Below are 20,791 nucleotides of genomic sequence, written 5' to 3' on the forward strand. Positions count from 1 at the left end.
TATGTTAACTCCTAGCTTAATGGGTTGTTATATACTTCTCACTATATACTTGTTATTTTGCCAGTATTTTCTGAAATCACTAGCATGAACAGTCAAATTAACAGTTTTCAATCAATTTAATTCTATGTTGAATAATAACTATTTCTTAAATACATCATCTATCATGCCTAATTTTTATGATAAAATTTCTTTTAAAACAGAGCTTTTTATAAAAAACAAAAATTGCATTTGGGGACATAAAGTCTATGTCAAAAACAACAAAAAATATTTTTTCCTTTAAAATTAGAAACAATCTATGCTTTCTGCTTTATGTCAATTCATCTTCAGCTTTCTGATTCCAAACATGCTTACTTTAAATAACTGACACATTTGCATATTACTACCTTTCTCTTTCATTTACAAAGAAAGCAAATAATATGGATGTAAGTGAAGCAATACATTATTCATAGATTAATTATCACTGTTTAATTATTCGGACAAAACTTCAGCTCAAGGGAAATATGTTTAAAGTATACTATATCCTATCCATTATGAGAGGATGCACTTTGAGTAATATTATCAGGAGTATATCTATAACTTAAGGATTGTCAGTCTTTCTATTTTTATAGATTTAAAACATTTAAAGCATTGTGCTCAATTCAAGAAAATATTTTGATATAAACTAAGCTTTATTATAATAAATTATGTGTTGAATAATTTCTTTAAAAATAAACCACTTTCAATATAAACCTTGTTATTAAGAATCCCAAGTATCTTTTGTGTATTATGTAATAATTGAATATTAAAATGAAAACAGCAGGTAACTATAAGGTCTTGAGGAAAAGTGTTATGTAATTTAAATAAATTCAATATAATATAATAGCAAATCAGATTAAATGTTTTTGTCAATTGAAATTTGCTTTCTTGAGTAATTTATAAATTTCAATTTGTATATGTATATATATAAAATAACGTTTGGAAAATAACACTTAAAAAACGTACTCTATAAACATTGAACTTTTGCTTTTGTGCCATGTACAGAAATGAGACTTTATTTTCAAGACCTAATCTGTGGGAACAGCCTGAGTTTCTGGTCTCTTAAGTGAGACTAGTAGAATAGATTAGAAGCATCGCTTCTTCTATAAACCACATTCAGAGATAATATATGTGAATATTACTCCTAAAACTTTGAGAATTTCATATTTGTTAAGTCTATACCATTAAGTATATCTATACCACAGATCACAGTCTACATTGTTACATTGGAAGCCTTTGAATTTATAATTTTTATCTGAGTGTTAGACAAGAATTTGTGTTTATGAAAAGCATTATTTTATATCAAGTAAATGTAAATGTTAGTGTCTCAGATAAATTGCCCTAACTATGCATGCCCTCTGCCACACACCCTGCCGAAATAGTTTTTGTTTTTGTCTTAATTTTTGCATATATGTGGGCTGGGTACTACCTGTCATACTTCAGAGTTCGAAAGCCCCTAGGACACAGAGCCAGATCAGAGCTTCTGCATTAACTCTCAATTTCCTGGCTTTTTGAGGGATTCGGCAGACCCATAATGTTTCTTTAGTATTGGCTTTTTTGTGTGGTTTAATATTTCTAAAAGCAGTAAATTATTTCCAGCGTATGTAAAAAAGACAAATTTCTCTGTGGTTAGTGACCACAAAACAAAACAAGAAACAGAAATACTCCAGAGCCTAGATCCTAAGAAAAGTTTCAAACTCTAAACCTTACTTTAAGATCACAGGTGAAAAAGAAAATTTTGATGAAGAATTTTGAACTGATATTTTAAAGACTTCTTGCCAATATATACGTTCCTGTATCTATTGTTTCCATTATCAGTAGTAAGAATGCTAATCATTACATAAGCATACACTCATTGTCTCTAATAGTCATCTAACACAGCTACAAGCTGTTGAATAAGACTAATATTGACTAGTAAAGACATCTTATGAATGATTTACGGTAGACTCTTAATCTTTGATTCAATTAATTAATAACAAATATTTTCTTTTAACAATAGTGAAGTAAAACTATTAGCAAATGACTTCTAATAGCAAGAACATGTTATTAGTTTATCACTGTTTTTGTTTTTGCTCTTGGATCTCAAGTTTTTGTTTTTGTTTTTTCACTATAGTAATTTGAGATTCAAAAAGAGTTTTTGGATTTTTAAAATAATGCTTCACTTTTCAGCCTTTAGTTATGAATTTTAAAAACACAACATTTTAAAAGATTCTATAGATTTAAAATTTGGCATTTGACAGAAAACATTTCTTGACAACTTAACCCATTTATGATGGAGGTTGCAAATTTTTTTGTGAAAAATCAGACCTTGGTGATGACCTTGAGCAGTAGGATACAAATAACTCCCACAAGCTTATCATTCCAATAATGGAACACTATGCATAAATAATTTAGAGCAGTAATTGAAAATTGTATTTTACTGAGGCATTGTCAGATGTATTCAACTACCAGAATGATAGTGCTAGGGATACATCCATTTTGCTATACAACTATAGACATGTAGATGCTCAGATAAATTCATTTAAGTAGCTAAGGAACAGAGCTAATAATTGGCAGAGCTTAGACTTGACTTGTCTTTCTTTTTCCATTTATACCCCAAGCTAATCCAACTACACATCAGAAAGGGAACTTTTATTTAGGGCAAAATTAACAATGCAAGAAGACCTCATAATCTCAAAATACAGACACAGATGCCAATGAGAAGGGCAACACTAATGTTTGATTACTGTATATAAGAAAAAGAAGAGCAAAACGCATATTGCTCATAAAGCAACCACGCAGCAGAAACATTCTTAAAACATTGTTTTATGTTGCTAAACTTTTACCTCTCTCAAACTTCACCAAAGACAGCGCAAAGCAACAGAGATTTCATGGACAGCAGAGACTAATAACGACAAAACGCAGTGCAGATTCTAAACTCCCAAATTCAGGCGAAATAACGTAGTCAAGTTTTTAACTTTTTAAAAAAATCATTACTCCTGCTTGTTTATGCATATTTCTTCTGGAGCAGATCAAAACTAAGCTAAGAACCTAGATGGTATGCACAGATAAAGAAATGGGCATATCACGTGAAGATTTCTACCCTGATATGGTAAAACCAGTGTTATATATGGAACAGCTTTTTCCAAACTTTCCAAATTCCATAGCTTGGATCTGAGAATTTCTAAGCTTAGAAAATTAGAGGACACAGATCTAGGAATTCTTTTTTTTTTACATAAACAATTACAAATAAGATGGACTAAGGACAGCTTTAGTATGTATGATACTAGAAGGATTCCAGAACATGTTTCTGGCTTTGTGTAAGAATCTTTCACTATGAAACATAGGTTGCAATTTAAAAACTCACCTTGAATATAAAGTAAAAGAAAGGGAAGCTAAAATAAATTTTTATTTAACAAATTGTCTTGTTTCAAATGTATAATTATTCTCGAATACAAACCTATAGTCTTCTTTTTTATGACATCCTCTCTGCTAAAAATATATACATAGTCCCTCTATTGGCTCCCTCATTGGAATAAAGTACTAAGTTGTTTTGCATTTGAAAGCAGAATTGAGATTCCTGTCCAAACTTGACAATGGGCTTTAAAAGTAAATGTAAATTGTGAAATGGTGTCTCAAGAGGATATTAAAACATAAATGTTAAGTGGAATAACACAGTCAAAACTGTCACACACTGCGTTAATAGTAAATTGTATGATGATGCCAAGGAGGCATAATCTAGATTTATTTCTAAGCTCTTCAGCCTAATAACTACGATCTTGAAGCAGATGCCTATGCTTGGAGATAATGAGGCAAAACAAAATTCCAGGATGGAATAAAATAGCTATAAATAAGATAGAAAAGAAAAATGCCTTTAAGTTTGAAAATGTGCAAGTAGCTTAAAATAATACAATTATATCCATCTATATATATGTATAGTTACACATATATATGTATGTGTGTATATGTATATAACATATAGCATTATGCCTTTGCTCCCTAGCTGAGATCAACACATGCTTTTGTACTTATAAGGAAGTAAACTTTAAAAATCTCACTTCCACCTTCTATGTGCAAGCAATATTCTTTCTGTATTTATACTCATTAATTTCACTAGAAGCTGTGTGCTTTTCTGAAAAAGTAAGGTCCACAGGTTTCTTTATCTTTGACATTTGTAAAGTTGTTACTCTTGTCTCCCTTGCATTGGAATCTTTTTCTTATATACACAAGAGTGCCTTTTCTTCCAGATTTTCCTTTTGAAAGAAGGAGCAGATAAGTGGCATGTCACAGAAGCACAGCCATGTGTGAATGGTACACGGGCTTCTGTTTCCACCAGTAACAAAGACTCCACTGTGTGCCCTCAGGTGAGTCACTTAACCCTGCTGTGTCACAACTGCTCCACCTGCAAGTTCAATAATCACCTTTGCCACTCATCTTCCTCTCGGGGTTGTTTTGAGTATGTCATAACTGGTCATTTATTTGATCCATTCAAGAAACACCCGATGCCCTTGGACCTTTGAATATGCATACCCAAGTGCAAGCTCAGTTATAAAACTATGTCCAACAGCAATATTTCCTTACTGAAAGAGACAAAAGGCAGCCAATTGAAGAATGCCAGACCCAAATGACATCTTGAAGGCCTTTGAGATTCTCAGATGAAAGGCTTTATGTAAAAATAAAGCGTTGTTACTACCTAGGCAAAGAAAAATGCACACATTTTCTGTCAGCATTCAAGAGACCAATATAGTGGTGCCCTCTGCTCCCCTTTGATTTTTTGCTCGCATTTAGTTTGATGACAATATAGATAAATCCTCCATTTGGTGCCATTGGACCAGGTTTACATTTCAGTGTGTGGAAAAATGACGAAATGAAAGAGAAAAGCCTTTGAAAGAAAGTGAAAATAAATGTAATAGCCAAAGCCAAATAATAGTCAGAGTATATTTAAAGTCTATTAAAGAGCAGCAGTCAGGGTATCAAATGCACACTCTTTCATCCTCTGTGGTCAGCCTACTATGTGGACCACCTGCCTTAAATTACACAAGTTCACCGCATCCCTGGAGTGAGGGGGAAGGCAAGAGAAGGATGGGGGTGGAGAAGAAACTTTCTCCATTCATACTAATCACACAAATGGTATAAAATCTTTTTAGAATGCCTCTTTTCAATTCATAATCAATTACATTTCAGTCTCTAAACCACCACTCTTGGGTTTGGAATAATGTGTGTATATGTGCAATAAATAACTTGAAGTTTCAGTTTCTCAGCAGATACTGATTGACATGTACTGTTTAGTCATCAGTGATTATGCTGTTTTAAAAGGTGAAAGAACAATGTGGAACTGTTTATTGCACTGGAATATAAGAAAATAGAGCTCTAATTGGCCAAATCAGGAGAAAAGACAGACCCTTCTGGACAGGCTGCTCCAGTTTGGACAAGAATCACATGTGGACAGTATACATGGAGCTCTCACACAAAACAAATGGAGTTGATTTCACAGACATACAATGCACTAATATTTTAGCCAAATTTCTTATTAGACTTAATACTTATTACTTTCAGAATACCATGGCTGCCACATATGGTTGTGAGGGATGTTCACTGAACAAGGGCACTTGGTCCACGGTGCAAAGTGGCCTGAAATAAGCCCAGCTCTGCACAATAAGATATAAGCCCTGAAAAAAAAAAGGGGCTCCCTTTACTTATTCAGAGAGCTCATGTAAGCAAATGGCAACTGTGGGCTCCACAGCTATTTTAAATCTAAAACATTTCGTGTCTGAATCATAAAGTTTTGATAAATGTTTTTGAACATCTTTTTGCTTACCTGGGTTTTCATTCTGAACATAGACTCAGAAAATAAGAGTTTTAATCCTCCTACCCCCCGCCCCCCGCCCATGATAGAATGGGACTGTCAGTATTGTCATTTTTCAGTCATTTCTGCCTAGGTTTTCCTATTGGTATAATTGTCATAATTACTATATTTAGTTCAAATTAACAAAAATGTCATGTGCCAGGCACTAAGCAAAGTGCTAGAATTACATCACTGAGCTGGACAGGCACCTGTATACCAAAAGCATATAGTCTAATAAGTGACTACTAATCACTTAATTTTGCTACAGATTGATGAAAAGATAAAATAGCAAATGCAAAAGAAAAAGTTCTTGGGCTCACTTCCATTAGTTCTGTTCTAAAGTTTATACTCTCAGAATGCTTAATGTAGAGGAACTTATTTTGCCTCTCCACTCCTATTCTCCCACAGGTAAGGGGTCTCTAGTTTTCTGCACCACCCCAAAATATCAAAGAAAACAGGGATATGGTAGCCACTGCAAGGACCTCCAGTGCACACGTAGCTAAATATACACAAGTGAGACCACACTTCTGTGATTAGAGGCTTCTTCCTTCATTGTCATGAGCATAGCATGGTCACTTCTGCCTAGTCCTTAGATCATAGTCAGAACTCCAAGAAATGTTTGTTGACTGAATCATCATTCATTTGTTCAACTGAAGGCAGTGTCATAGTGGCCAGCCATGCAGCCTGTCACTTGAAGAAAAGTGCTTGAGGAAGAATGAACATTTCAACGTTACTCCTTGCTGATCTACAATTTTAACTCTATTTGTACAGCCAGATAACTGAGTACATGATTTACAGGAATAAATGAGAGTCACCTGTGGCTGTATGTTTGCGTAAGTCCACACACTTTTTACGTAGATTGTTATATTGATGAATTGTGCTACCTACGCTCTGATTACAAGTGGTTCTTTACATCAATAACTCATGAAAACCCACTAGGAGAGCATGTCAGACGTAAGAACGGCACCACAGATCACAGACTGAAAAGACCTCTGGGATCATCTGCACAGAGTAGGAAAAACCACTCATGATCACTCTCCTTTGGTTCTGCCTCATTCTGTAATCACTCCACAGGGCAAACTGCACTCCTGGTTTTTCTGACTGACACACAGTTCTGCACATGCTAAATTATCTTTTCTTTTCCATCAGTCTTGAATTTATATGAGTATTTTTAGTGGTAATTATCCTTATAAATGGCAAAAATAATGGTCTCAGGGCATTTTCCCACAAGCAAGGCTTTGTATCAGAAATGGGAAAAATCGAAATGAAATTAAAAGTATTTAGAAAGTTACATGTACTCAAAACACTACTATTAGAATTTTGAATTTAAATAAAGACACTCATTTTCAGTTAGGAAACTAAATGATATAATAGCCAAATAGTAATTTTTATTCCTGCCCACTTGGCCTTTACAACTTACCAGGTGTTAAGTCTATACATAGAGTAGTGTCCAGTCTCATTATTTAAGAGACAGTCATGTTCTTGTTATCTGCTTTATCTAAAACTTTGTAGTAAAAGAAAACAATACTGAGCCTTGGGGAATCCTTGTTCAGCTGAAGAAAATGAGTAGTTCTGGTACCCAAGCCAATTTTAGATTTTACTTAAAGTACAAAAATCATGCTTCCAAGTAGAGAAAAGAATGCTAGACGAGGCCAAATTATTCTGGGCAAATGTCTCAAACATATTGGGCTTCGAGTCCTTCCTGTAAATTAAATAGTTAAATTAAATGAATCTAAACACTGAGAGAAATAGAAACTTTATTCCAATGTTGGAGGCCTATTGATAACCAAACAAAGAAGGTATGGAAATCACCATCAGGTCAAAGTTGATATTGGAAGCCACTTGTCTTAGGAGGGAGAAAGAGGCAGCCAAAGTAACTTCTGAAAGCATTGTGAAGACAACCTCAGTGAAAATCAGAAATAATGACAATAAAGTCAAACCAGTTGTCAGAGTTTATCAGAAGAATGGTCCCAAAGCAGCACCTGACCTGACTGCCAACTAACCTGAAATTCAACAGTTGAAGTTTGAGTGGCATGTTTATAAAATCAAACATCTTCTTGAAGCTATATGTGAAAATGAAACTGTAGCTTATAAATAGAAGAAGTGGACACCAAAAGACTACCTATATTTTGGAGTTCACTTTAGGTCACATATCAGTCTTGTTTGTCACAGCCAGCTATGGAAATGACACTACTAGTGTCACTTCCCAATCGGTCAGGAAGAATACTTGAAGAAACATTTCAGAAGGTAATCGGTATTTGCTGTTAACAAAAATGGCCACACCAATGTATACCATCTCCCCATTCCAAAATGAAATATTTTTTGCTACCACAGATATCACAGACAGTTTTATACAGAAAACAAGTGCCAAACATATAGAAGTTCAACACTAATTTCTCCTTACACAAAATACAGCTGACCCCTTTGGCCACCAACCTGTTGCTCAAGCTAGTTTTAGAAACCCTGTCAGGAAGAATAAAAATTTCTGTGGCTTCTGGAACCTTTTGGGGGTATAAGGTCTTGACCAGCAAATATGAAAGTATATTGTAAGGTTTCCTCTTAATATCAATACTTAGTATCACATTTTGGGTCTTGTAAGTGCTCCCATATGTTTCAGAAACAATTAAATTTTTATTGACATTTTGGCCTGCCTCCTAAAGATGAATATCCTTCAGCTGTTAAACATTTGATAGGCTTGAAGTTGGGAACGTTTTTCTATTTAATATTTTTATGCTCTTGAATATGTACATACAGAAAAGGCAAGAGGTGACCTGAGGCTTTTGAAGTAGTAATCAAACTCTAGGAAAAACGCAGAGACTTTCAAAAACCTTTCTGGCTGTCTTTTGAGAGAGGAGGGAATAATTAGTAGACCTTTGTCATATGATTAAGCTTATCAAATCAGGATCGGTTCTACATACACCAATAAGCTCTGATCTGGTTCCTTGTTTTGTAACATTATAAAGAATGAGGAAAGCTTGTGCACTGGAAAATAAGTTTGTTTAAAGGGTCTCGAATTAATTAATTTATTTCACCTGGGAAATCGGACTTATTTTTTTTTCCAACTGGGAAAGCAAACCGCTGACCTTCAAGTTACTAACATCGACAGGACTTGAAAAGAGAAGGGAGTATGTAACCTCATCAAAAAGGACTGAAATAGTCAGATACTGTTCCCCAAATATTACAGATTTCCAGTCTTATAGGATTCTAGGCAAATAACCAGAGTATCACTCTGGGGTACACCTTCCTGTGTAAGCAATGCCCTGGACTAGACCCTCCTAACAGCTACTCTCCAAGCCTCCGCAGTCAATTCCTTCCTTAATTTGCCTTCACTTTGAGAAAGAAGAAAGAAAACAACATCCCCCCATTCCCCGTTCTCAATCTGTTACATTTCAAAAGAGGAGAAATAACTGGAAAACCCCGTTTCCTTTGAGAAAAGCGTCCGCGGCAGCTACTGCGGGTCTGCCCCACCTTTAGCTTCAGGTTGACAAATGCCTTCAGCGCGTTCTCAGCTCGGCTGGCCCTAGGGGTCCCCTAAAATCGCGCGAGCGCCCGCCCTGTCTGACCTGCCCCCCTGCCGCGGCGCACATTTCAGCTTTTCAGCTTCACGGTGGAGCTCGCAGTAATTGAGTCGCGAGGGTTATTTTTCCTGGCCTCACCTCGCGGTCCTGAGCCTGCAGGGAGCTTTCGGAAAGACATCGCCTCCTCCCCCTGACTCCCCGGCAGCTTCTGAACGCTGCGCGGGTCTCCGCCCCGCGGGAACCAGTGTTGCGATCCATTCCGCGGCGGCTAGAGGTTGAGGCCGGAGGCTGACACCACCAGGGACCCAACGGAGGGTTTATTCTGCCCAGCTTCACATTTGGGGGTCAAATCGCATTAAAGTCAAACCACCAACGGGGCCGGTAGCAGGTGATTAATTGCACAAAATAGAGTTACAGAAAAAACCTCGCTTTGCAGGCGAGTGACTTGGTTTCCCTCTGTAGCTTTGCCTTCATAAAAAGCAAGTCCCTCCCCTCTCCTGAGTTGGAAGGCGGGGAAAGGTTATCAGCGGCTCCAGATGGACGCCCGTAGACAGGGTCAGTTTAGGAAGACCGGCAGGCAGGCGTATTAGGCGCGCAGGCTCCTATCCGCGTGGCTATGGGAAGCAAGTTTCCCTCATCCCTTCTTGGAAGGTAAGAGCTTTGACATCTGGAAGTGTCAGAAATGAGCCTTTTGCCATAAATCATCCTGAAAAGCATTCAAATCAGACAAGCGTCTAGAGACCCTTTAGACACTCCACCCCCAAAATCCTAGATCAAAGTGCAGTTCCTGGAACCATAAACACCTATTATATGCAAAATCCTACTTATCTGGAGGATGCCAAAACTGAGAGTAAGGGAAGGGGTAAGGGGGCACTTTTCGCTGTAAATTTCCCATACAAATCTCAAAATTTTTCTTAGCATTATCAACTACCTTCTTGGAGACAGGCTACAGCGCTTCTAAACCCGCCCAAAACGCTTTTCTGGAGTCCTCGGAACAGCTGGCCGGGGCTTATAGCACACGGGACTGGACCTTCGCCTTTGCCTGTTTTTTTCAACCGGGAGAAGCAGGTGCGAGAGTCTGGGGCTTAGGAGGTGGAAGACGGGAAAAGAGAATCCACTAGGTCCTAGTGTAGAGGACAGCAATCGCTCCTTAGATATTACTCTAGGGCGGAAACCTGATTGCAAATCGCTGTTCCTCCGAAACTTGCAAAACCCGGAACAGAAAACTCCCGCCCAGCCAATTTTAGCTCTCGTTGAACTCGCCCGCCTGTGTTACGTTTGCACCGCAACTCTTTGTAAATGTCCGAGTCCTCTCGGAGGAAAGATCTTTAGGGCGACGAGAACACTAAGAGGAGATCTGGAGGGCAGATCTCTTCGATCCCAAGAGAGCAACTTTGTCGCCTCAGAAATGAAAAGACGCCAACTTCCCTCCTGCTGTTTCCTTGGTCAACTCAGAATCAACCGATAGTATTGGAATCTCCTGAAACCCGGAATAGGGATGGCCCAGTCGGCTTCTGAAACTGAGGCCGGGGAATGGCAGGAATGGGGGGCAGAGAGGATCGGGAAGAAGAGTCCTTCCCCCACAGACATTCCCAGCTGGGAGAGGAGCTTGCTCGCAGCGCGTTTATGGAGGGAGGGGGCATCGGGAACCGCGCTGGCGGCGAGCAGACTCCAGGGTCGAGATTATTCGACACGTGTCTTTTATTCCTCACAATCCATTTCTTACGGGTGATTTATGAACGAATCTCTTTGATCAGGGAGGGTTTTATCTGTCCAGTGCTACAGATGACAGATGCGGCTGCTAAAATGCCTGGTCCCCGCTGCCTAAAAGGTTGCTCCCCCCTCCCAAATGCTGTTGCTTTTTCTCTGGCGGTCCCCACCCCCTGCTTCTTCGTTCTCCTCCCCTACCCCCAACCCCGTTTGCTGTCTTAGTTGCAATCCCTCTGGGTGGTTAAGTCAACAAAAAAGCGCAGAGCAGGGTCAGTAGGAAGCCAAGGCAGGCATACTTTGGGCACGACATCCTCCTGGTGCCACATTTGTTAGGGTCTTAAGAAGGCCCCCAGACGGAGACCAGAAGAGCTTGCTCTTTAGGTGGGGGTTGCCTGCCTTCGGAAAGGAGAAGACGAGGTCCTCACAGCCAAGTCCCCTGCGTCTGGCTCTGCCCAGAAAAGGCGGGTGCTGGGGTAGGGAGCCAGTACACCGGAGGAAAGCCTCAGCCTGCGGTTCTGTGCGGGCCGCGGGCCGGGGCTCATCAGAACAACCACTTTGGCTTAATTGGGGAGGGAAGGAGGCAGCTGGAAAGGGGGAGAGGGAAGAGGATCACGTTACAGAGCCTCCTAGTCCCTAATAGGTAAAGGAAAAGCGGAGTCTCTGAAGAGGTTATTAATAGTAGGGGTGTGTGTGTGTGTGTGTGTGTGTGTGTGTGTGTGTGTGTGTGTGTGTGTGTGTGTGTGTGTGTGTGTGTGTGTGTGTAGGGGTGTGTGTGTGTGTGTGTGTGTGTGTGTTAGTAGTATTTCATTAAAACCATATCCTGGAACAAAGAGTTGTTCTTTCATGTTTCTTTGCTTTATTACTCTGACAGGAGTTCTAAAAACAGGATTTTTCCCAATCAAAGGATCCCTGGATTTATCTGCCCTCTCCTAGCCTCCTTTCCCTCCACCAAACTGCTCTTGGTATCATTATCCCGGTATGGATTCTATCTTATACTCTTGATTTAGCCAGAGGACATTTAATAGCTGACTGGATTAAATATTGCAGACTCCAGCCTGAGCTATTTGAAAATCCAGGTCGTGGACTGTGCCTAACATCAGAGAAGGAAAACTGATCTATGAGATGTGTTTTAAGTTTCACGTAGTCCGGCGGGGAGAGAAGGAAGAGGAAAAAGGAGTCTCTAGGTTACAAAGTTAGAAGTTTTAAAAGGTGTGTGTTGGTGAAAGGTAGGGAGAGAAGTCAGGGGTAGAATGAGGCAAAAGGCAACCGTAGCAAGAAGTTAACAGAAATTTCATCTATCACAATGTGCAAATGAGATTTATGAGAACATTTTTAAAAATACTGCTCTGGATGTCAGGATTCTTCCCCAGGAAAGGAGTGCTGACTCCATTAGTGCTGACTCCTTTAGGGGTGCATCCACAGACCTCTCTGAAGGACTTGTCATGAAATTTGCAGTAGGAAGATGGTTTCTGCTTCAAGTTTACTTTCAACAGCAGTAACAATTCTTTGATTGGTGTTAAGTTTCAGGAACAAAAGAAGAAGAGAAATGTGGGCTGTATTTGTCCAGTACTATGTTTAGAAAATGGAGGCATAGCAGTCCCAAAGGAGAGCTTCGCACAGCCAAATCTGGGTGTTGGGGTTTGACCCAATATTTCTACATGCCAGGAAAACCTAGAGAGGCAGGATCTGATGCTCCTCAGTGACCAGGACGTCTGTGAGCTATAACCAAATAATATGATATGCACCCAAAGGTAACAATAAATCAAGGCTAGGAATGACTGGATGGGTATTGAGATTAAATGCTATAGAGAGAAAGAGCCTGTCTGTCTGGTCTTGGGAATTTTAAAAATTGTCAACCCTTAAAGCTAATATGATCATTGACTATATATCATTTCTGATTATGCCTGTAGGAAGCCCAAAAAGGAATAAGATAAACCCTGACAGTAAAATTGGATTTAATATTGTGGAAGAAAATACCCTGACTTTTAAATTTTGTTTAAAGTAGAGAGCTATATGGGTGGCTACATAATAATAAGCCAGATGTAATGTCAATTCAATAGAGATTTAGGGATAGTGTTGCATTTAAAAGAAGAGCCACAGCACAGTTCACTGAATATATCGTCTTAATATATGGGCAACAAATATTTAAAACCTTATTGTATGCCAAGACCCTGGCCTGAGCTACATGTTAGATTCACAGTAACCTCTATGGAATTGGACTCTTTTCCACATCTGGCAAACTGCTAATTCGTTTTAATTTTGTGTACAAGCTGAGCTTTCTTCTTGCATGAAAAAAAAAAAAAACCGCTTCCTCTGTTTACAAGTCATTTTTAAAAATCCTTTTCAATCAAACTGATCATGTATCTTGATAAAAGCCCTTCCCCATGGGCTCAGGGATTTCAGAGTGCTGGGTCCTGGCCCCATGAGTAAGGGATCACCCACTCATCTTTCAGCCCATCCAAGCATCTTGGAGGTTTAGAATCTGTCAGGCCTGGCATTCCTTCGCTCTTCTTATCACTCTCTACCCCTTCAAAAAGGCAATTGATTAGTTTCAGCTTTTCCAAACCGAGATCTGATATGTTTTTCAGGATCAAAAGTCTTTGAGAAGTCCAAAGAGCAATGTGGGAAATGGGGAATGTGAAGAAGGAAAACAGGAGGGGGGTGGTGAAATTCATCTCTCACCCTAACTCTCCAAAGGAACCTAGGGGATGGGCATCTGGGCAGGAGATGGAATTGCAACTTCTGGGAGATGTACTTAACAACTTAAGATGTGTCTTCCCTTCCTGAAAGCAAATGTTTAAAGAAGAAAATAGATATCTAGAAAAGGAGGTTGATGATTTATGCCTAGATTTCTCTCCAAGCATTTGCCTTCCTTGTATTTACAGGCGTGTCCCCATTTGCAAGTTGTACATCTGTTCTATTCACGTGACGTTTCATAAAAGCCCTAACATCTGGGCAAGATAAACTTCCTTCAGGTACCTGCTTAACTTTTCACTTGTCACACTCGCATCGCATCACCCCCCAAGGCATCCCTTGCCCTATCCCGCCTGCCTCAGTGGTGGCCTCTGTGGGGGTGGGCTGTGCTCCAGTCCGCCCACCTCCCACCCCCATGTCACTGGCCCCCAGTTCCAGCTTCCCACAGTATCACTCCCTCCCAGTGCCAACCTTTGCCATGGCCAGGTTCTTTGAGAGACTCCTGATCCTTAGTCTCCCACTTCAGGCCTGACTGTGCAGGTAAATGAGGGTAGCATTTTGAACCCAAGAAAAAAAGTTGTCTTTTGATTCTGTCTTCAGACCAAACCAAAAGGAAAACTGCCGAATACGCCATACAAATTCACATTTAGGTTCGAAAGTCCCTTATACACCTATATATTCCTCAATAAAGTGAAAGAAAAGAGCAGCTGATTTTGGTGGTAGTCATTTCATGAGATTTCCCTCTCTGGTAGATATGCAAACTTCATGTTTTACAGAAACTTAATTTCACTTGCTGGAAATCTCCCCTCCCCCAAGAAGGCTGCCTTCTGGAATGAATGCTTTCAGAGTTGTTTTTTCTTTTCCTAATCTGGAATTTTGTTCCTCTGACTTCAGCCTAAATCGCACGAAGGAGGAGGACACATCGACAAACTTGAGAGCGGGTGGGAGAAAAAAAAAAATAGAAGGAAAAGAAAATAGTCCACGTAAACAAGAAAGGAGGCTGTTGGAGGCTTTCACTGCAGCAAACCCCAAACCATCTCGTTGCAGGGTGCCCACAAAATCCCGGCTATAATTGAGTGTTTTCTTTGAGGTTTTCTGACCATGTGCTTTTTACCATGGTTACTATGACTCTGATTCCAGAAGCTGAATATTCATCATGATCCCATCTCAACCTTTCAGAAGGCTTATCTCGTTGGTCCTTACAAAGGAGGAGAATCTAAAGGGGGCACGTCTGTGCCAGTGATTTTAACCTGCTCCACCTTCCAGTGACCTGCCACATGCTCCTTCTTACTTTATAGACATCTGGGAATTCCATACATGCCTTAAACTCCAATTACACACCTTCTTCAAAGGACACGTGCTTTGATTTGCTAAGAACATTAAGTGGGCTCACGTCCTGAGGCCTTGGGACAAAAGCGAGGGAAAAATATATCCCATGTCGGTTTTCTTTTTTTTTAATTGAAACTGGGTCTATCCTTTGCTGTCCAGTAAATAAAGATAGTTAATAATCCTCCTATTTGCACATTTGTGGGCTCTCAAAGAGTTGGGAGGTTTCTGAGAAATAGTGGGATTGCCGGCTTTGAGAAAATAGGAAGAAACCGATTTCTCCTTCCACTTTGCCGGTGCACTTTCCTTCCACTTTCACTGGTGCTGGGGGCGGCGCATTCATTATGACATATAAGCGGAAAATTCTGCAAAAGTGGCCCCCGGGGATCCCCGCCCGACCCCTGTCTGTCCCTTAATGTGGGCCTGTCTCTGGAAATTCCAGGTTGGGCCTTTGCCTAAATCTGTTGCTATTGCTCCCCTTGCTACCGCTGACACTTGGCACTGCCGCCTCCTAGCAGCGGCCAGACGCGGGGCTGGGGGCCTTCCACGCAAACCGACAGAGGTAGGGACATCGTCATTCTCCCCACCGCGCGGGCTGGGTCCGCCACCCACGCAGGCGGATACCATGCCCTTGCCCCTCTCCCACGCCCGCCGCAGGTGAGACCCTCGCTCCCCACGGAGTTCTGTTTGGGTTTCCGTGGCGTTTGTTCCCCGCAGGTTTGTTTGTTTTTCTTCAAATTACAGATGCAGGGAAAACCGCCTGACATCATGAGAGTGGGACAAACGCTCACTTTGAAGGATTCCTGGGCAGGACTTCAAGTGAAATCATATGCCTGAGAAGAACTTGATACTGGTCTAGAGAAAATAACCAGTTCTGACTTTGCCAAACCATGGAATGTGCAAAATGCTCTACTTTTTCGCAAGAGGCCAAGTGTCCCTTAAAAAGCTCCATTATGAATATGAACCTTAAGACCGAAGGGTCAAGCAGCTTGTGCCGTTGTTGAGTATGGGAAAAAATTTACACACATTGTGCAAGTTTCTGCTTCTTGACATTATTTTATTAATAATATGTTCCACTTTGGCGAGGGTACCTGTAACTGTGCATGAATTATCATTATCATCTGGACATGTGCTTGGCATGTATGTGCACAAAAGGGGAAATGTGCATATGGGTAAAAAATTACTGCTTTCTTGTGACTAAAGGCTATCAATCTGACCAACTTATAAACAAGATAAAAATAATCAATAGCACAGTAAAGGAAACATTCAATTGTCTACAGTTTAACCAAGACAATTTAATACAATACTTTCCCCTAGCAAATGCATTCTGGCTGAAGGAAAAAGATCCCGAGTGAACCAACACATTAATTGGAAAGCATTAGCTTCTTATTTCTGAAACAGAGGTAATTCATTCTATGTGTTCTTTAAGAGTAGGTAGCAAAAATAAAATGAAATAAAATCAAAAGAAGATAAAATGGTGGAGGGAAAGAAACAGGTGGCTTCATTTCTATTCTAAAAAAGAATTTCGCGATTTATGTCTTGTGTATATGGGGGTAGGGATTAGAGTCGGCAAGCTGGAAATTGCATTATAGTACTTAATATTTTTCATTGTGCAGTTGCCTCATTCAAAATACAATTATTTACCACCTTTTTCATTCATTTATTTCTCTGAAAACCTGGGGGGAAACATTACCTTCAGTTTAGTATTTAATATTACTATAAATATGGTATTTGCTTTTCTCTAAAGTGTTTCCTCCTATGAAAGAAGTAGAAAAAGCAAAACACATTTTAAAAAGAAAGAAAAGAAAGGCAAATGGAGAGCTACCTTTCTTTGACACAATTAGTTCTTATATCCAGAGTTAAGATAACAATTACCTTCTCAGCAGTGATGACCAGCTCCATCCTGGTGTACCTCAAGAAATCTGAAATATCAAATAGTCAGACCAAGCTAGTGAACAAGGAGACTCCTCATGAATAATTTAGAAAATGGAAGTGGTTGGACGATACATACAGAAGAGAATTACCAACCTAATGCTTTCCCTCATCCTTCTAGGGCACCCTCCTTACATTCTAACCTACCTTACACACCACACACACACACACACAAGCACCCCACAAATACGCCAACACATAATCGCCTTCCCTTTCTGTTATTTGCTAAAGGACTATCAAAATCCAAAAATAATACTTCTCCAAGCTTTCAGTAATGTTTTAATACAAGTAAATGCTGCAGATTCCTTATCGTAAAATACTATCTGAAATATTAACAATAAATTCATAATATTCTTATGTCAGCATTCTATGGTGCTGTGTGAAGAAGAAAACAAAAACCTTCAGGCAATAAAATAACCTCAACCTAAGCTAAGCAACAACGATCTCTTTGGATACATACACTTATTAGTCACTGTTTGAATTAGGCACCAAAATAATTTTCCAGTTTGAAAGCTTCCCCAATTACACTTGAATGCAGTAAATTGGATGTAAAAGTTAAGAACTGATACAAAATCACTATTTCTAATAATGTTAATTATAAAAGCCAGTATCTTCCTGGCCCAGAAATAATCAGAATGAAGTAAAAAATCAAAAACCCCCATTTGCCCATTATTGTTTTACTTAACTTCAGATTGTGTATGTGTGGGTATGTATGATCTCACCAGGGAAAAATTCTGTGTAATTTTGGATAAAATATATTTGCTAATGAATTGACTAGAAACTGCATAGCTGTAGTATTTAAAACTGTGATTGTTCCAACAGTTACCAACGATACTGTAAGTTCAGTCTTATATTCTTCACACATAAAAAAGAATGATGCTTCCCAAATAGCATCAATATAGGGATATATTAACTTTTCTTTTTAGCAAACAAGACACTAAATGTCATATTCATTCATAAGAGAACAGTTAAGCAAATTACAAATGGAATTTTCCCTTTTCTGCTGATTTGCACTTTGTTTTCTATGCATTTCTGGTCATTTCTATGTGTGTACAGAAAATTTTCATAACACTATGTATCTTTTCACTGAAAATTTGTTATTTAGGAATCTTCACAAACAGTGCAGAGCATGACAAAAAGTACATAATAAGAGAATAGTGCAGGTTTCATACTCCTTATTTGCATTTAACGGTTTTACAACTACCACCTCAAAATATAAGGGAGGTGAATAGCAAATTTGTTAGTTTTTGCTGTTTGGAGATGATATGAAGAAGAGATGCTACTAAGCCCACTGAATACCAAGCTGGAATAATAATAAAGCTGTCTTTTTAAATAACATGCTTGTGCCTGTCAGTAGCTGCTTTGAGTTTTTCACTGTTTTGTTTATATTAGTGCCCCCTCCCTCCTGGGTGCCTTTAGAATTAAACAAGTAGGTATTTACCACCAACTTAATCTTTAGCTTTAAAAATATAGACCAAACTCTAAGGTTCTTTAAATTTTTTTATCATATTTATTTATTGCAGAAAAATATACAAAGATATTTACACAACAATCATAAAAATATGAATGCATTTAGACACCGGATCTATTTGCATTTTACCATGGGTCCTCAATAAATAAATAGAATGTTGTTTTTTGTATTTTAAGTTTTTTTTTTCCCCCTCAGAGGAAGGATGAAAAAAAGAATTAACTGACTATGGTTTTGCAGGCCAGTTTGATCCCAGTATTATTTCTAAAGGTGTTCTTATAGTTCCTCTGATAGTTACCATTTTAAAATAGAGAAAGTCCATAATGATGCCTTTCCTTTCAGTGGCTGATTGGCACGACCTCTTGAGAATGCATGCATGAAAAAAATAAAAATGAAAACATTCTTCGTCAAAAAAAAAAAAAAAACACACAAACAACTGTTCAGACTTCTATCAGAATGCAGAGGTGTGAGGATGGTGCCGCTGCCCGTCTGGGAATCACTGTCCACGGGCCTGTCTCGCTTTCTCTTTTAAAAGTGCGCCCCACGCCCTGTTTCTTTGAATTTGGATTTTGCTCTTCTAATTTCCAAGAAAATCTGTGGCATATATTTTTATTTTTAGTTATCCAGCTCCAGAGTCTCTAGACTGTCCATTTTCTCCTTCTCTGGAAACAATGACATCTGCAAAAACCCAGAGGGGGGAGTCGGTTATTGTTTAGGTCTCTGTGGCTGTTTTCTAAGACTAGTGAGCACTGTTCTTATCACCACCACCGAGAAATTAAGCTGAACAACCTGGAAGGATTTCAGCCCAAGGGCAAGAGGAAGTGGGTGGGTGGAAAGAAGGAGGAGGTGGAATTTGTTTTAAAACATATGTTTTAAGGAGAACAAAAATTGAAAGCTGAAAGAAAGGGTGGCGCTGGCAAAACGGTCCTTACCCGTGACCCCTGGGTGTCTCTGTCTCCCCTCCTGTCACGCACACTCACGCGCACACACACCCCTCACCAGGGCGCATCCCCCTGGAGACTGCTCTCCCTAACGGGGTCCGACCGGCCTACCCGGGACGCTGGGGGCGCGAGGCAACGGTGCCAAGTGAGGTGGGAAAGCTGAGAGTGGGAGAGGAGAGGAAATCGAGGTGGACTGGGAACCGCGGCCTGGTCGGCCAGTCGTCTGCCACCTGATAGGCGAAGGGGTGCAGCGGCGCGGTCCTTACCTAGGTCTCCGGCCCTGCTGAGGGGGTGGGGGGCTCCGCCTGCTAGTGGGACGCGGACATGGACCAGGCCCCCTCCATCCTCCAGACCGAGAAGGCGTAGCTGAGCCGCTCGTGAGCCACATAGCTGCAGCTTGCCATCTTGGAGTCCAGCTCGTCGCTCTGGAGGACCTGGTAGAGGAAGTCGATGTACCTGGCCGCCAGCTTGAGGGTCTGAATCTTGCTCAGCTTGTCCGAGGGCAGCGTTGGGATGATCTTCCGCAGCGCGGCGAACGCCTCGTTCAGCGACTGGGTGCGCTGGCGCTCCCGCACGTTGGCCATGACCCGCTGCGTCTGCAGCTCCTCGTACGACTGCGGGCTCCCGCCGCCGCTGCTGCTGCCGCCGCCGCCCGCGCTGCCGCCGCCGCCGCAGCCCGCAGACTTCTTGCCGCGCTTGCCCTGGGCCGGACTGCCCGGCTCGTCGCCGCCTCCGACGCCCCCGCCCGCGGCTCCACCGGGCCCCGCGCCGCCGCCCGCGCTGCGCCGGCTGCTACGCCGCTTTCGTCCCCCGCGCTTGCCGCTCGGCGGCTGCTGCCGGTCTGGCTCTTCTTCGCTGTTGCTCAGGCTGTCGTCGGCCGGCGAGACTGGCGAGCTGGACACGTCCTGCATCATCTCTCGAGCGGCGACGCGTGGCCTCGCGGGTCCGGGGCAGAGGGGCAGCCCGGGGAAGAGGAGGAGAGCGGGGCGCCTCAGCCCGCCAGCTTCCCCAGCGCACGGCGCCGGCCCGGGCGGTGCGGCCCGCGGAGGAGGGAGCAGGAGGACGGACGGGAGGGACCTCCGCGGGGAGGGCGCGCGGGGGAGGCGGGGAGGGAGGCGGGAGGGGGAGGGGACGGTGTGGATGGCCCCGAGGTCCAAAAAGAAAGCGCCCAACAGCTGCACGCACACCCCGCCTGGCCGCCTGGAAACGGTGCCGGTGCTGCAGAGCCCGCGAGGTGTCTGGGAGTTGGGCGAGAGCTGCAGACTTGGAGGCTCTTATACCTCCGTGCAGGCGGAAAGTTTGGGGGCAGCAGTGTCATTGGCCTGACGTGGGGAGGAGGGACTTTTCGAAGTTTTATAGGAAA

The 20,791-nt window shown here is 41.2% G+C and overlaps 1 protein-coding gene across 1 annotated transcript; it reads right to left on the reverse strand.

The window, feature by feature from the left end:
- Positions 1–16,609: 16,609 nt before the first annotated feature.
- Positions 16,610–20,791, reverse strand: LOC105475648 (twist family bHLH transcription factor 1). The gene is made up of 2 exons (XM_011731108.3): positions 19,695–20,791; positions 16,610–19,165 (listed from the first exon to the last, which is right to left on the reverse strand). Exon 1 carries the CDS (start codon positions 20,340–20,342, stop codon positions 19,737–19,739), a length of 606 nt encoding a protein of 201 aa, XP_011729410.1. The 5' UTR covers positions 20,343–20,791; the 3' UTR covers positions 16,610–19,165; positions 19,695–19,736.

The sequence above is a fragment of the Macaca nemestrina genome, chromosome 4, assembly GCF_043159975.1.
Source record: "Macaca nemestrina isolate mMacNem1 chromosome 4, mMacNem.hap1, whole genome shotgun sequence".
NCBI classification, from domain to species: Eukaryota; Metazoa; Chordata; class Mammalia; order Primates; family Cercopithecidae; genus Macaca; species Macaca nemestrina.

Excerpts from the sequence above, each read along its gene's own strand:
- LOC105475648 (XM_011731108.3), bottom strand. The coding sequence starts at position 20,342 with ATGATGCAGGACGTGTCCAGCTCGCCAGTCTCGCCGGCCGACGACAGC.